The sequence below is a fragment of the Brachyhypopomus gauderio genome, chromosome 5 (assembly GCF_052324685.1).
Source record: "Brachyhypopomus gauderio isolate BG-103 chromosome 5, BGAUD_0.2, whole genome shotgun sequence".
NCBI classification, from domain to species: domain Eukaryota; kingdom Metazoa; phylum Chordata; class Actinopteri; order Gymnotiformes; family Hypopomidae; genus Brachyhypopomus; species Brachyhypopomus gauderio.
The window spans coordinates 15,229,001-15,246,300 of record NC_135215.1 but is presented as its reverse complement, the minus strand read 5'-3'; the positions used below and the strand labels follow the sequence as shown (position 1 = coordinate 15,246,300).

The 17,300-nt window shown below is 41.9% G+C and overlaps 1 protein-coding gene across 3 annotated transcripts in view; it reads left to right on the top strand.

The window, feature by feature from the left end:
* ppp3cb (protein phosphatase 3, catalytic subunit, beta isozyme) overlaps positions 1–17,300 on the top strand; it is a 43,219-nt gene that overhangs the window by 13,343 nt on the left and 12,576 nt on the right. For 2 of the 3 annotated variants that reach the window (XM_077005997.1, XM_077005998.1), the window contains exons 2-7: positions 7,920–8,120; positions 11,477–11,601; positions 11,818–11,929; positions 13,134–13,279; positions 13,479–13,618; positions 15,841–15,918. In XM_077005997.1, the coding sequence (XP_076862112.1) occupies positions 7,920–8,120; positions 11,477–11,601; positions 11,818–11,929; positions 13,134–13,279; positions 13,479–13,618; positions 15,841–15,918 (802 nt within the window). Of the gene's footprint in view, positions 1–6,758; positions 6,912–7,919; positions 8,121–11,476; positions 11,602–11,817; positions 11,930–13,133; positions 13,280–13,478; positions 13,619–15,840; positions 15,919–17,300 lie in introns of those variants that run through there. The other variant, XM_077005999.1, reaches the window with a different exon arrangement.

Sequence of the window (17,300 nt, the reverse complement as noted above, 5' to 3'; positions counted from 1 at the left end):
CAAATGTTTACTTGCATATTGACGTCCAAGTGGGGTCATAGCTCGACGTCCAAATACGTGGTTTGCACGTCGTGTAGAACTCAAGAATTGGTCTTGGACGAACATAATATAGACACAGAGGCGGTCTTTGCATAGAGGCATTGCTAGGAAATTGCCTTGGGCCCCTCCCACTGCAGCCCACTGTAGGGGCCCCCTGACTAGCTAACTTATTTCTCGCATATTAATGTTGATGGGCCCCCTAGCTAAATTCGCCTTGAGCCCCCAAATTGCTAAGTCTGCCACTGTATAGACATCATCTGCACATCCATATGTCTAATGTTTAGTGGGCAGCTCTGTAAAAAATCCTAGCTGAATCTGCAGATTTTGCTAGCAAATTTTCAGATATCCATGTCCGCTCTGCATCAGTCAAGATCTTGTATTTCTAATGGCGATTCAAATTGTAATTCTTAAACACATCTAACCGTTCTCCACAAACTAAACACACAGCTTTACATTTGGCTTCAGTAAATAAATATTTAGAAGTCTATTCTTTGTTTTAAAAAAGCTAATCTTGCTATGCAGACAAATGACATCTTTGGTTTACTTGCTTATATCATTTTATATATCCAAACATTATCCAAAAATGATCCACATAGAGTCTGCTGCTAGTAGAAAACAGTAGCCTGATTCCAGAGCTTCCAGAGACATTGTAAACAAGGACAGCTCAAGTTGAATGAGCAAATGGCACATTTAAAAAGACTAAATGTATATAAAACTCTAAGTGAGAATTTAACTGAATTTATAAACAATATATTTCCTGGTTTTGGATTTGGTTGTTGCCTGTGTGTGCAAACATGCGAGGGAATCCTGGAACAGCCGGCGATTAGTGGACATGAGAACACGGTGGTCTCCTGACAGGGAAATACCGGTGCTTTCTGTGCTTCTGGGGTGCCAGGTATCCGTGAGTTGTGACACACAAATACTTTGTTTGAGAAGTGATGCTAAAATTTTATTTTGTAACAAGGTTCACAGCAAATAGACTAATATTTGGTTGAATAATGAGTTGTCAGCATGTCAAATGTGATAGACGCTCTCAGTGAATCAGACTCTTGCGATGCTGAAATCAGTGCTGAATTAAAGGGGAGAGGGGGGTGTAGTCGGGAGTGTGTGAGGTGTAGTCTGTAGTGGGGGGTAGTCAGGAGTGTGTGGGGTAGTCGGGAGTGTGTGTGGGGGTAGTCTGGAGTGTGGGGTAGTCAGAGTAGTGGAGAAAACAAAGTGGGCTGCATCATGGTGCAGTAGGGAACAGTCGCATTGCTCTCAGAACAGTTACACAAGGGGAAATGTGGTCATGAGGTTGGAATCAGGCTAGGAGAGAAGAAGTGGGAGAGAGAGAGAGAACATGTGGAGTGAAGGCTGAAAAAAAGCTGAAAGAAAGGGAAGAGAAAGAAAATAGGGAGTAAGAGAGATGGAGAAGGACATGGAGACCCTATGAAGGAGAGCAAGGAGGGAGAGAGAGAGAGAGGAGAAGGCTGTTTCACAGCTGTGACCTGGATAAGTCCCTCCCCTCGTACCTCAGGGGTTGAGGAACAAGTGCAAGCCTGTCACCGGCCTACTTTCCCAAAGTATAATTCTAGGCCATTATCTGTGCTAGCACTGGTGGGGCTTCAACGGGCTCAGCGGATCCAGCAGAACAATTCTCCCTCTCTCTCTCTCTCTCTCTCTCTCTCTCTCTCTCTCTCTCTCTCTCTCTCTCTCTCTCTCTCTCGCCTTCCCTCCCTTAGTGTGTTTGTGTTTGTTTGAGTGTGGCCTGTGTGTGTGTGTGGTACAAAGCGGGGGTTATGGGTGTATGTGCTTGTAAGAAGGGAATGTGGGGTTGCCGGTATAGTGTTGGTTGTAATTGTGAGACTTAGGTCAAGGTTGGAGGGAGAGAAACAAGAACAATAAGGGAGACAATAGGGAGAAGAGTTTCAGTCTGTGTGTGTGTCTGTGTATTTGTACACATAAGTGCATGCGTGTTTGTTGCAATCAGATTATCAGATGTTACCAGTGAAAGGTTGATCTATTGTGATGTTTGGTTTTTAGGTGATTACTGCGCTTGGGGTGACACTAAAAAAACAAACTACAAACCAAAAGCAATTTACAAAGACACTTCATGATAAATATATCTATAGCATTGTGTGACTTCCAGAAAACTAGAACTGTAACTTTAAATGGCATTTGAGTGTCTCTAAGAGTAAGCACTATTAAAAAGGGCTAATATACACAATCAGTTACAGCATACATCCATATTCGAAAGTCAGAAGCTCTGTTTAAGTGAGTGCTGAATATTCAGGACATATATTATGTGTGAAGTGTCATGTCATACCACAGACATAAAAGGCAGATTGTAAATAGTTACGAAATAATCATGTGCACTAAAGTCATAAATAAAAAAACCCAAATGTGATAGACATGCTGTGAAACTAGTATTTAAATGTAAAGAAATTAAGCGATAACACATTTACCTTGTGGCTTTATTTTTATAGCATAATTCGTTATATAAAAAATTTGCACAAAAAATGAAATGTGATGCTTTATACGGGTTGTCCTTTTCGCCTAGTTGCTCTAATCTCCATAGTAACTGGCTGGGGTGTTATTCTGTTGCTTGGCAGGGTGCTCAGGTTGCCATGAGTGAAGAATCCCTCACTGTGAGAACCATAAACCAGGGGTTTCTCTTCTAGAATGGACATTTCTGCTGTTTTACAGCTTGCTCTTTTTGAGACTACACATTCATTCAGCTCAAAACAAAGGCCAGTTCATTTACACCAAAAATGTACTTGAATATCAGAAGGTGGAAACTGTAGGATGGTGATTCACTCCTAGATCCTCTTCTGACGGAAGTGAATATAACAGCAGAAAAGGCAGTTGATTAGGCAGTGTTAAATGTGATGACAGTGGCTTTTTACAACTTAATAGTCAGTATTTAATGTTCTTGTGTTTTAATATACTGGAAGCCTCTCTGAAAAGCTACAACTGTCCTGGTTAATAAATGAAATGAAATGATATTGATGTAATGGAATGGACACTGGTAAAGCTAGGATAATGTTTATTCTTAGGCAGGCCTGTGAAGCATTACTCCAGCTTATCTGTGCATACACAACTGTCTCTTTTGCCATGGTTAGAAGCACAGTGATTTTTTGTTCCATATAGTAAAACATAACAGTATATAGCATCCCAAAAGAGAACTGTATATTTAAAATCTGATAAGCAATAGCAGGTTGTATGTAGTATGTTTATAATTAATAAAATGTTATAATAACTTTTTGTATATTCGGATTTCTCATTATTCAAATGGAGTTGACCAATCAACAGCCGTTAATACCTTACTTCATTATTAATTAATGTATTATAATACTGTTTTTTCTGAAGATATATACTGTAGATGTATATGTAGATGTACATGTAGATATATACTGTTTTCTGAAGCTGTATACAGCAATAATAACACAAACAATATCATGTCAACCACTATTTATACGTCTTAGTGAAATAGATTTTCTAGTTTAGATTCTTGTTGTTACTGGTTGTCTATTTTGTTTATTTCTTTATCGATGTTTGTTTAAAAATTATTTATTTTGTTTAATTATCTTCAAAATACCTTTATTAGTTTGCTCAAAAGCCTTGGAATTAAATTGTGATACCACACTGAAGATGCTTAGACTTAGACTCACAAACAAGTTGATCGATTCCTTGAATAAAATATATATTAAATGTAATGCTTTTATGATTAAAAAAAACAAGATATATAGTACAGTATTGTGTGAAATATAGTATAGCATGATATATAGTATAGTGTGATATATAGCATAGTGTGATATATAGTATAGTGTGTGTCATGTGTCAACAACTCATGTCAGATTTCTTCTTTGCAAAAGACCATTAAATGCTATAAAGGCTAGAATCTTAGCACCTTAGCATCTGTCTCACCACCCTAAGGCTATACCACATGCGCATACACACACACACACACACACACACACACATGCGCACACAAACACAGGCCAGTCATCCTGACCTCACATTCTTACTGTCTCTCATGTTCTGACCCATTCCATCACTCACTCACACACACACACACACACACACACACACACACGCACATCAAGTCATCTGAGGCCTGTGTGATGGTCAGCGATGAGACAAGGGGGAGCTGGAGAAGAAAGGGGGCGTGTCAGTCAGCAAGCATACGGGGAGGATCCTGGAGGTCACAGTGGCCAAGGTTGACATAGCAACAGAGAAACAAGACGTTTCAAGACGTTCTGCACAGTGCTTTTGCATATGAACTGACCCATTTATGATACTGTATGTGGTACTGTACATGTGTTAAGCTCACGGCAGCACTGCAGGGTTGTTTATGTGGTTGTGTAGAAGTGTGTGTTGAGATCTTCCTTCTCAGAGCAAACCCATCTGCTGTGGTGTGTTCGAAACAGTTGGTTTATATTTAGACGTCACTGTTGTGGCTCCCAATCGCTGCATTTTACATTCTGATCAATGATTGTGAGTGTGAGCATAAGCGCCAGTGTGTGTGTCTTAGGTCTTATTGTCAAGAATGTGTATGTCTGTGTGTGATCAGATGGTGTATGTATATGTAAACCCCTTGGATATGCATGTTTGATGAGATGCTCAGATGTTTGGATTTGTGCTGGTTAAGCAGTATGTGCACTAAATATGGCAGCACGTGTTTAGTGTGTGTGTGTGTGTGTGTGTGTGTGTGTGTGTGTGTGTGTGTGTGTGTGTGTGTGTGTGTGTGCGTGTGCATGCACACGCAGGAATGGTACAGTAGGACAGCTGTATACGTGTGTACCTGCATGTAAGCACTTGCAGTGGTGGTGTAGTGGGTTGTGTGTGTGTGTGTGTGTGTGTCTCTGAGGGGAGCGTTATGTAAGAGTCCTCCGCTCTATACTTCAATAATGCACCCCATACAGCTAAATAAAGACACACACATACCACACCAAATCATCACATATTAGAGTCTATGAGTGCCTCCCAGTGCTTTCAGCTGGACACTCTAAGTTGAACACCCTAAGATGAACATCCTAAGCTGAACACTCTAAGATGAAATCCCTAAGCTGAACACTCTAAGATGAGCACCCTAAAATGAACACTCTATGATGAATACCCTAAACTGAACACTGTAAGATGAACACCTTAAGCTGAACACTCTAAGATGAACACCCTAAGCTGAACACTATAAGATGAACATCCTAAGCTGAACACCCTAAGATGAACACTCTATGATGTATACCCTAAACTGAACACTGTAAGATGAACACTCTAAACTGAACACCCTAAGCTGAACACTCTAAGCGAATCCCAGTATCTTAGCCGTGCATCTTGCTCTCTCTGCTTCTACCTTCTTCATTGATGTGCTTCTCAAGCACACAGACCCAGATGGCCTCTACTTCAGCTCAGCTCCCTTCAGCAGGAACCCAGGCTGCACCAGGACAAGGCAAAATGGCTCACTTCATAACACTGTGAAGCATTGCTTACTTCTCCTGATCATTTTACACAATACAGTAATGCACAATGATAATAGACATGAACAGAATCACCCGCACCTCCCCTACACACATCTGCTCTGTAGCTGCTTAGTCTTGGTTTCAACAGTCACGAGGATATTGAGGTCTGTGCTGTGACTGTGGGTTTGTGAGCTTTTGTGGTGCCCCCTACTGGCAAACATTTCTGTGTAAAGCGATTCTTGTTTATTCTGGATAGAGGACCATGTGATGTGTGATATGTTTTCAGGAGAACGGAGAAGGATGTGTGATGCATGCTTTGTATTTTGACAGCATCTCAGGGTAGCCTTGTGTTTACTATGAGCACATAGCTTAAGCTCACTGTCATATACGGGTTGTGTGAAGATGTATTTATTGTTTTTATATTATTTGCATGAATCAGTGTGTGTGTGTATGTTTGTGTGTAAGTTTTGTGTGTGTGTATGTTTGTGTGTGTGTGTGTGTGTGTATGAGTGTGGGTGTGTGTCTATGTCTGTGTGTGTGTGTGTGTGTGTGTGTGTGTGTGTGTGTGTGTGTGTGTGTGTGTGTTATGATCAGTGATGCATCTCTATGGCAGCATACCAGCCTTTGGCTGCTGTTGCCCCGGTAACACCTGCCACAGTTTCCTTTTCTTCTCACCTCCTTCTCCCACTATTCCTTCACTCCTTCTACCACTCTTCCTTCACTCCTTCTACCACTATTTCTTTCTCCCACTCTTTATTTCTCTCTCCTTTCTTTTCCAGCTGCCTCCAGTTTCCTATGCTGTAAAATGATATAAACACTGTTCATTGAGCTGCGCTCATAGACAGGCATACAGAGTAGCCTAAACCTCTACTCAGGTAAAAGTATTCATACTCAAGCAAATATTGCTTAAGTAAATAATATGAATTATTATTACACTTAATACATGTCCAAATTACCCAGAGGTTCTTTGACTACACAAATGCTCATAATCTGTCTTAACTATTTTTCTCTGAATTGTATGAAACCCAAATGCAGCTTAGTTGGATGTCAGTAGTTATATCGACTAAATATTGTGCATTTATGTGTAAAAAGAAGGTGCATTTGGCGATCACTTTATGATTGGCATTTTTGGGGGAATATTCTGAAATTATTACTCATAATATTAGGGATATAGCTAGCTGACCTACGATAGTTTGCTGGATAGACTGCGAAAGAAATGTCAGTAGTTATATAAAATCAGTAAAAAACCTTAATCTTGTTTGAATACCTGCCTGTATTGCTGGACGCCACGACGTAGTTCGGTTGCAGCGTTTGTATAGTCTACGCAATACCATTTGCATATAACATGTAGTTTTACGTAGCTTTGGTTTTTTTTATCAGAATATCCTCGATGTCGTCGGCTTACGATACAATCAGTTTAATAAAATACATTAGGTAAGAACACCGTTTTCACACAGTGATGTGGAAGCCTTAACGAAAATGATATAGGCCTACATTTCGTCATGCACCATTGCCCAGAGCTCGTCCATTCGTTCCGCCCGGGAAATCCTGCTGTTCGTTATGTCGGTTAAGTTCCTGCTATCTATTCAATTTACTTAAGGAAAGCGATGTTGTTAAGCGGTCGTTTACAGATATTGCGGTAATAATCCCAGACTTGACAGTTCAGGTCGTGGAGTTAAAATTAAAATCATTTTAATCAGCAGTAATGCAATACAGGTTGCTTTCCTTTAAGTATAGGCTAATTCAAAGGGTTACTCAAGCAAACGTAATGTAGTAACATTTGCATGTAGTAACATGGATTAACTCAAGTAAATGTAGTACTGCCCACTTCTGTATATAGACCACAGATTGTATATTCAGTCTATGAAATAGACAATCACCTTATGAACCAAAGTAGGCCATCATTTACACATGCTATCAGTACGCCAGCTTGTAGACGGTGTTTACGTTTGCATCTGAACTAAACAGACCTACTTTAGCAGAATGTAGGTAGTGTTGTCTTATTCTAAACTGCTGAACGTCTGTTCCAGCTAAAATCTCTTACCAATTTACAGAAAATGAATAAGGAGTTCCTGTATTATTGTACCTCATTTATGATTCTTAAAATAAAAATTGTTTATTTACACTTTTGTGTTTGCTCATTGTCTCTGTCTTTCTCCTCCTCTTCCTCAAATCTGGACCAATTAACTAATCCATAATTATTTATCCATAATTGATATTGAATAAATAATTTTAGTTGGGGATTTTAACTAGGAGATATGGCCTAATAAAAATTTTAAGATCATGCATACAAGTGTGCCAATAGAAGTATTTTGACAGTCTCTGTCTTTTTCTTTCTTTCTTTCTTTCTTTCTTTCTTTCTTTCTTTCTCCTTCTCTCTCTTTATCTCCCTGTCTCTCGCTTTCACTCCTTTCCTCCTCCCCCCCCCCCCCCCCCCCCCAGCGGTCCCCTTCCCTCTAAGTCACAGGCTCAGCATGCGTGAGGTGTTCGACTGTGAGGGGAAGCCCCGGGTGGACCTCCTGAAGGCCCACCTCACAAAGGAGGGCCGCGTAGAAGAGCCGGTCGCTCTGCGTATTATCAACGAGGGGGCCGCAATCCTCCGGCAGGAGAACACCATGCTGGACATTGAAGCTCCGGTCACAGGTCAGAGACACGAGCATGTGGACCACTTGTACATTGCTTTAGAGGTTTTTGTTTTTATCTGGGTTTGAACAGGTTTACTGGATTTAGCACAGGAATATTAATTATGTTTTTGCATCTGTTCAAATATCAAAACAAAGCTGAGCGCTGTATTAGACAGACAGCCATGGAATTGCTCTTAAGGAGAGCAGATGGATTTATTTAAAGCCTGTGAATGTGGGTAAAATTGTAAGAGAAATGATCAGATTCTGTGTTTTTTTTATGTCAAAGGAAACAGCAGATACATGTCATGTAAGAAAAGAGAAATGGTTCAAGAAAAGAAAATGGCATAAAAGAAACTGGTTCATGTATGTATGGATGAGATGACGGGAATGTGAACCAGAGAAACGCAAAAGAGCCGGCGCAGGGGAAGAGACTTCAGAGCGGTGGTGACACAGGTGTAAAAGAGGCATGAAAGAAAGAAGGTATAACAGAAAAGGAAGTGATGAGGCAAGAACAGGAAACCACAGAGAAAGGAAGAAAACAGATAATGATCGGGAGATAAAAATAGTGAACACACTTTTTACTGATGATTATTTATCCATGATCGAAGTTAAAGAATGGTTGAAGAAAGATAGCTCAGAATTTATTGATGTTTCTCATGTAAGTTCTTGTCATGAAAGATTGTCAAAGATGGTATGAGAGAAAGGGAGAAAAGCTTTGTTAACCAACCTTAAGAAACAGATACACATTGGTCCAATGTCCTTCCTCTATGTCATAGATTCTAGACAGCTGGACCTCCTAATCAAATCCAGAGTTAGCCCAAGCCAGCTACTGAGAGGGGCAGCCATGAAGACACTGGTCTGCCCAGAGAAACAAGGTCACGGGGCTACTGTGAAACGAGGCCAGTGGAGGCTGAGACAGACATTCTCCTTCTCTGTCAAAGTCACACTCGCATCCAAGACAAGATGTGCCTGTATTTACTGAACTCGCTGAAACAGAGAACTGAAAATGTTGTGGGCAGGAGGACATAATCTTCTGACTAGCAAGAACATCACAGCTTGAGGGAAATGCGACAAGAACTGACAATATATTGGCAATATAGAACAGCTGATAACACATGCTTTTAGTGTTTGGTTTCAGGTACTTAATATAATGTGTCTGTGTGGGGTGTGCACATTCTCCCAGTGTGTGTCCATGTGTAGGGGTGCCCATTCTGTGTGTGTGTGTGTGTGTGTGTGTGTGTGTGTGTGTGTGTGTGTGTGTGTGTGTGTGTTTGAGTGGGATATGCACATTCTGTGTGTGTGTGTGTGTGTGTGTGTGTGTGTGTGTGTGTGTGTGTGTGTGTGCGCGTGCGTCTGTGTGGGTTGTGCACATTCTGTGTGTGTGTGTGTGTGTGTGTGTGTGTGTGTGTGTGTGTGTGTGTGTGTGTGTGTGTGTGTGTGTGTGTGTGTATGCGTGCGTGCGTGCGTGCATGTCCTGTCCAGGGCTGGTTCCTTCCTCCTGTCCTATACAGTTGGGTTGGGCTCCACCTCCCGTGAATTAGATTAAGCTTTGTGTTTGAGCGCATGTATGTGTATTTGCTGTATGATTATCAGACTGATATGTGATACAGAGAAACACTCTGACAACACAGTAACTTAATATGTCCAGGCCAGTAGAGATACCACTGAAGTGAAATTAATTGATTGGGGAACGCTATTAAACATTATTAAATGTTGAACATATGCAGACATCAGAATAAATAAAGAATAATTCAATGATGTCATAGACCCAAACTTAGGTGACTGCAGAAAACAGGATTAATTTAATTGCCACAATATACAGATTTATGTATTTATTTGTGTTAATAAAAATATTCCTGTCTAGGTGACAGGAGGTGCTCAGACATTGGTCTGATGTTTGAAATTATATACTGCTCAAAAAAATAAAGGGAACACTAAAATAACACATCCTAGATCTCAATTAATAAAAATCTTTGAAATTAGTTGAAAATTTCTCATTTCTACCTGTTGTCTGTTCCATTTGCTCAAGAGCAGTTGAAATTGATTCACAATCAGTGTTGCTTCTTATCTGAACACGAAGTGTGGATGACTTGGAGTTACATTGTGTTGTTTAAGTGTTCCCTTTATTTTTTTGAGCAGTGTATTTAAAACGTGTTTCATATAATGAGAATATTCAGTATAATCATGACATTATGAAATTCTCACATACATTTCAGAATTGTCAGTAAATGGAATCATCAAATTCACTGTCTTATATAAAAGAAGAATGTATATAAGTTTTTGCCCTACCTGCCTGTTCTGCTGTTGGAGAGATACAGGGGTCATTAAACATTAAGAGCAGGCACTTACAGACTTTGTTATAGAGACAGACTGCTAATTGCCTGCCCTTTCAGTCTGCATAACCCTTGACCCCCTGACCCCACCGCCCTCTCAATGAACATGCTCCAAAGTGGCTCCAGGTAGTGGGATTCATTAGAGCTCCATGCAGCTGCTCTCAGGTTGGCGCTGTCGTCGTGTACACGCTGGTGCCACGGCTGCTTCTGGAGAACGTGTGAGAGGGTCAGACTGGGAGCTCTGGGATAATGGGAGGAACTGGGAGCCTGTCAACATCTTTGGGTCCTCGGGGGGCCTCAAGAGGCCCTTTTGGGATGGTTTGAAATATTAATCGAATATGTTAATACAGAGGACATATACGTTAATACCCACACACACACACACACACATCATTAGCTCCAGTCTTTGTTTTTGCTATCTTCTTCTCAAATCTGGAGTCATAACCATTTTCCAGCAGGTCTTTCCCAAATAACACGACTCTACACAGCTTCACCATAGAAACCTCCTACCATATCGATCCTCAGTACCGCTGTCATCATGCCGAGAGGAAAAGCCCAAGCTGTCTGTTTCAGCTCGTGTGGCATGTCAGGAGACAGATCCGCTTTGAAGCTGCTTTTTTTGAAGGGAAAAGTCTTTGTAGCTACTTGTCCTTTTGCCTCCTGGCGTACTAGGGCATGAGGCTTGTCCTGAATACACGACAGGATGTCCAGTTAGTACAATGAAGATGGAATGTCCTGCCTGCAGGACAAAATCTGTAATCTATCCTTGGCCTGTAGCTCTGCGGCGCTACTTCAAACGCTGCAGTATTCCATATGTACATCCAACAGCAAAGTGTCTCCACTGTTCCTTATGTTATTGTGCTGTTACAGATGGCTGTACCTGTGCTAGGAGTTGAGCAGACATTTCTGTATAGTGTTCATATGAGTGCAGCATACCTGTGTAATTTGCATGTGAGTGCAATATAGCAGAAATATCTACGAGCATTTTGTGTATAAAGTCATGAAATGGCCACAGTGCTGATGGCGTCTGTGTGTACTGCAGTGTGTGGAGATATTCACGGGCAGTTCTTTGACCTGATGAAGCTGTTTGAAGTTGGAGGGTCGCCAGCAACAACACGCTATCTCTTTCTGGGGGATTATGTGGATCGAGGCTACTTCAGTATCGAGGTAAGGGCACTGGGGTTTCCTTTACCACTCCCATTGCTTAGGGACCCTGAGTAGTGTGCACACTGGGCATTTGTCTAGGCCTAGAGGAAATGCTTTCACTGGCAGGTGTTTGAAATCAATGTGCTCACAAGTGGGTGGTTGTTACTCTTTCAAGTCAGCATAGCTCTTTAGGTAGTTGGTGTGACCTCTTGCTCTCTTTGTCTCTTTGTCCCTCAGTGTGTTTTGTATCTCTGGTCCCTGAAAATCCTCTACCCAAAGACGTTATTTCTGCTGCGGGGGAACCACGAATGTAGACATTTGACAGAATATTTCACTTTCAAACAAGAATGTAAGTATGAAGGTCAAGATATTCTTCTTTCCCTGTCTCCCCATCTCAGTCACACCCCTTCATTACACATACATCCATCCATCCATCCATCCATCCCCTCGGACCCGTCCAGTACCTGTGAGCTCTCCCCTCTGTGTTCTTCCTCTCAGTGTTTTCTTGCAGTGCTTCTTTCCAGATCAGCCACTCTCTAATAACAGACGGGCAGAGGGAGGGAGGGAGGGGAAGGGGAGAGAAAGAGCTAGAGAGAGAGAATGATTAGCAGCAAATTAATTTGCTCGTTAATGATTGGCCAAGGGAGTCAACGACTGTGATTTCCCTGATGAGGACAGTAAGGAGTGGGTGCCCTCCTTTTACATCAGAACACACACACACACACACACACACACACACACACACACACACACTCACACACACACACACACACACACACACACACACACACACACACACACAGAATCTCACACTCATACACACACTTTGTAGGACAAACTCATAGCCTAAAGAAGTCTGCCCCTCGTTAAAGAGACCGCCACACTGTGAGAGGGACAGTGGAATCAGTGCACCAGGAAAACCAGTGCACTCTCCAAAGGAAACACCCTTAAAAACATTAACAACAGCTCAGCTCACCCACATACAGCATTATCCACACATAACCATCAGCTATATATATATATATATATATATATATATATATATATATATATATATATACACAGCACACGTGTGTGTGTGTGTGTGTGTGTGTGTGTATGGATGTATACAGATATATACATATTTATGTATATGTATGTATATGAAAGATGCGTGCCTGCGTGCCTGAATGCATGTTGCGGGATCATGTAGTGCTGTGTTGCGGGATCATGCAGTGGTGTGACTGAACAGATGGGGGAGATGTGGGCTGGTGAAGTTGACACAGTACAGATTGTCTCTCCCATGCACACATACACACGCACTCTCTCCCTCGATTGACAGTGTTCTGCACAAGTGTAAATGCATGCAAGATCTCTGTGTGTGAATCAGACTCACAAGAATCAGGCTCAAAACATGTCACAACGTTTGTTGTTGTTTGAATGAAAACTTTCCCCTTGTTTTTATCTACTTCTCTGCCCTTCCATCCTGTCTTTGTCGACCTTGTCGTTCCCCTCTCTGCACTGTATCCCTCACTCTTGTCCTCACTGTGACTTCCTCTCTCACTTCCTCTAAGGTAAAATCAAATACTCGGAGCAGGTGTATGATTCATGTATGGATGCGTTTGACTGTCTGCCTCTGGCTGCTCTGATGAACCAGCAGTTCCTGTGTGTGCACGGAGGCCTCTCACCTGAAATACACACATTAGATGACATCAAAAAGGTACGGACACACATTTCCATGGATAGATGTACACAAACACATACACACACATACAAACACACACCCACACCCACATTCTTAAAACATTAATATGTGAGTGACAATAGTATCCACATGTGCTTCTGAAAGTGCTGTAGTCCAGTGGTTCCTGAAGAGGGCGCTATCCTCCATCAGTGCTCTCTGTCATTCTGTGCTCCAGCTGGACCGGTTTAAGGAGCCTCCAGCTTTTGGACCCATGTGTGATCTGCTGTGGTCAGATCCTCTAGAGGACTTTGGCAATGAGAAGTCCCAGGAGTACTTCAGCCATAACACTGTTCGTGGCTGCTCCTATTTCTACAGGTGATGCGCACTTGTGTGTTTCTTTGTAGGTGTGTGTGTGTGTGTGTGTGTGTGTGTGTGTGTGTGTGTGTGTGTGTGTGTGTGTGTGTGTGTGTGTGTGTGTGCGTGTGTGATGGGAGGCAGTGAAACAAGTGACAGAGTTATAGATAATGGAAAAATATGTTGGGAGTGCAAGTGACAGACACAGACAGGGACAGTAGAGACACAGAGACAGTAGAGACAGACAATTGAAAGGCAGAGACAGCAGAAAAATAGAGACACAGAGACAGTAAAGAGGCAGAGACACAATATGGCATTTCTGAAGCTTTTTTGATTGTAACAAATATATTGTAGATACTGTATTATAAATATTTCACCTTAAAAAAAATAACAGGTGCAACCATCCAATATTTTTGCCTATTTCAATTATATCTACAGAGTATAAATGTATACAAACTTATTAGGCTCTTAACAGTTCTTATAAATGTGAGCGGCCGGTGTTTCCAGAATGAAAAGGAAACAGTCCATTCACTGTCATTATTGCTTTAGGAAATTTGTTTGGTGAAGAGGGTGTGAGAAGTTTGGCGCTCTGAGGTGTAGCGTAAAAATGAGACAGTGTTGGTAATTGGAATTGTAAAGCAGCCCAAACAGTGGCCAGCCTCAGCAAAACACAGAATTCCCATGATCCCCCAGGACTTGGCGATCCGCAGTTACTATGACAACTGGCTACTACTGCCAGATCTGCAGAGAGAGAGGTTAAGAGAGAGAAAGATGGAGAGAGAAGGAGAGGGAGAATGATAAATAAATAAGGGCAACAGAGATGGAATAAGAGTGGGCAACATATAGCAAATGAGGGAGGGATGGTTAGATGAAAGATAGATAGATAGATAGATAGATAGATAGATAGATAGATAGATAGATAGATAGATAGATAGATAGATAGATAGATAGATAGATAGATAGATAGATAGATAGATAGATAGATAGATAGATAGATCTAGAGAAAGAGAGAGAGAGAGAGAGAGAGAGAGAGAGAGAGCTTGAGGCATTTATGTTATAGCTATAGTATTCTCATTGCTCTCATCTTATGAAATCTGCCAGAATGATTGAAACCGTACAAACTAGATAAAGGTGTTTTATGTGTGACTATGATAGGCACTGCAAGTTATTTGGAATACATTAGGGTGCACAATACTGCTTTGATTAGCTGGCTATCTTGTTTTATATCACTGGCTTTTTAAAAATAAGTCCCTTACACTCTGTCTCCCCATAGCTGTCAAATCCTCCTCCCCATAAAAGGACCCTGTTCAGGTGTAGGACAGGTCTTATTCTCTCTTATACTCAGATCGGTAGATCATTTTAGCATGTCAGTCATGGACTCTTCCTAGAATCTGATTTCAACTTCCCAAAAATACACAGCAAGTGTTAAAGGGGTAAGAAAACTCCCCATGTGGTGAATAGATGTCATTACAGTGAATGCCCAGGTATTTTGTTCCTCTTTTTTCAGTAAGTGTTGGTCAGTGTGTTTCATAATTACATTTGATTCATTACACAAATATAAAAATGCTACCCCCCCCCCCCCCCCCCCAACTAATGTAACAGTGTTAACTGTTAGTGTTTACAACATTATGCTGTTCTCCTACAGTGATTATTGTCTTATAATATATTTGGGGGGGAAACAAACAAACTGAAGCAAATACTATCACCCATGTACAAGCCTCAGAACTGGCAGTAGGTTTATCATGACAGTTAACCTTGGATAACTGTGCTTGTCAGAGTGAATCAGATTTCACCCACTCAGAATTACATCGTACCCACACCTTTATTTTTAGTGGGTACTTTTTGACTACACTGTGCTTTGGGGGGTTTCATTACCCAGGATATATTTGAATGTGGATGTGTTGCAAAGGTGGTTCATGTCAAAAAGATGTGCCACCTCACACCACTCACTACTACCACCATGTGGTTGTCAGAGACATGACAATAGAGTAGGACAGTTTATTGGGCAGTTCCCCACAAACCTAAATGTGTCACAGTGACCCTCCAAATAAATCCATTAAAATTGAAGCCACATCCTGAAATCTTGAGTGTTGAGTGACAGACAGCAGCCATGCTGCATGTGAAATTTCTCTCTCTCTCTCTCTCTCTCTCTCTCTCTCTCTCTCTCTCTCTCTCTCTCTCTCTCTCTCTCTCTCTCTCTCTCTCTCTCTCTCTCTCTCTCTCTCTCTCTCTTTCGTGAACAGCTATCCTGCAGTGTGTGAGTTCCTACAGACTAATAACCTCCTCTCAGTCATCAGAGCACATGAGGCGCAGGATGCAGGGTAAGCATAACATGTTTTAGACTCATACATCAACCTCCACACCACTGTAATATCCCTACATCAACCCCACACCACTGTAATATCCCTACATCAACCCCACACCACTGTAATATCCCTACATCAACCCCCACACCACTGTAATATCCCTACATCAACCCCACACCACTGTAATATCCCTACATCAACCCCACACCACTGTAATATCCCTACATCAACCCCCACACCACTGTAATATCCCTACATCAACCCCACACCACTGTAATATCCCTACATCAACCCCCACACCACTGTAATATCCTTAACATCAACCCCACACCACTGTAATATCCCTACATCAACCCCCACACCACTGTAATATCCCTACATCAACCCCCACACCACTGTAATATCCTTAACATCAACCCCACACCACTGTAATATCCCTACATCAACCCCCACACCACTGTAATATCCTTAACATCAACCCCCACACCACTGTAATATCCCTACATCAACCCCCACACCACTGTAATATCCCCACATCAACCCCCACACCACTGTAATATCCCTACATCAACCCCCACACCACTGTAATATCCTTAACATCAACCCCACACCACTGCAATATCCCTACATCAACCCCCACACCACTGTAATATCCCCATATCAACCCCCACACCACTGTAATATCCCCACATCAACCCCCACACCACTGTAATATCCCTACATCAACCCCACACCACTGTAATATCCCTACATCAACCCCCACACCACTGTAATATCCTTAACATCAACCCCCACACCACTGTAATATCCCTACATCAACCCCCACACCACTGTAATATCCTTAACATCAACCCCCACACCACTGTAATATCCCTACATCAACCCCCACACCACTGTAATATCCCCACATCAACCCCCACACCACTGTAATATCCCTACATCAACCCCCACACCACTGTAATATCCCTACATCAACCCCCACACCACTGTAATATCCTTAACATCAACCCCACACCACTGCAATATCCCTACATCAACCCCCACACCACTGTAATATCCCCATATCAACCCCCACACCACTGTAATATCCCCACATCAACCCCCACACCACTGTAATATCCCTACATCAACCCCACACCACTGTAATATCCCTACATCAACCCCCACACCACTGTAATATCCCTACATCAACCCCACACCACTGTAATATCCCTACATCAACCCCACACCACTGTAATATCCCTACATCAACCCCCACACCACTGTAATATCCCTACATCAACCCCACACCACTGAAATATCCCTACATCAACCCCCACACCACTGTAATATCCCTACATCAACCCCACACCACTGTTATATCCCTACATCAACCCCCACACCACTGTAATATCCCT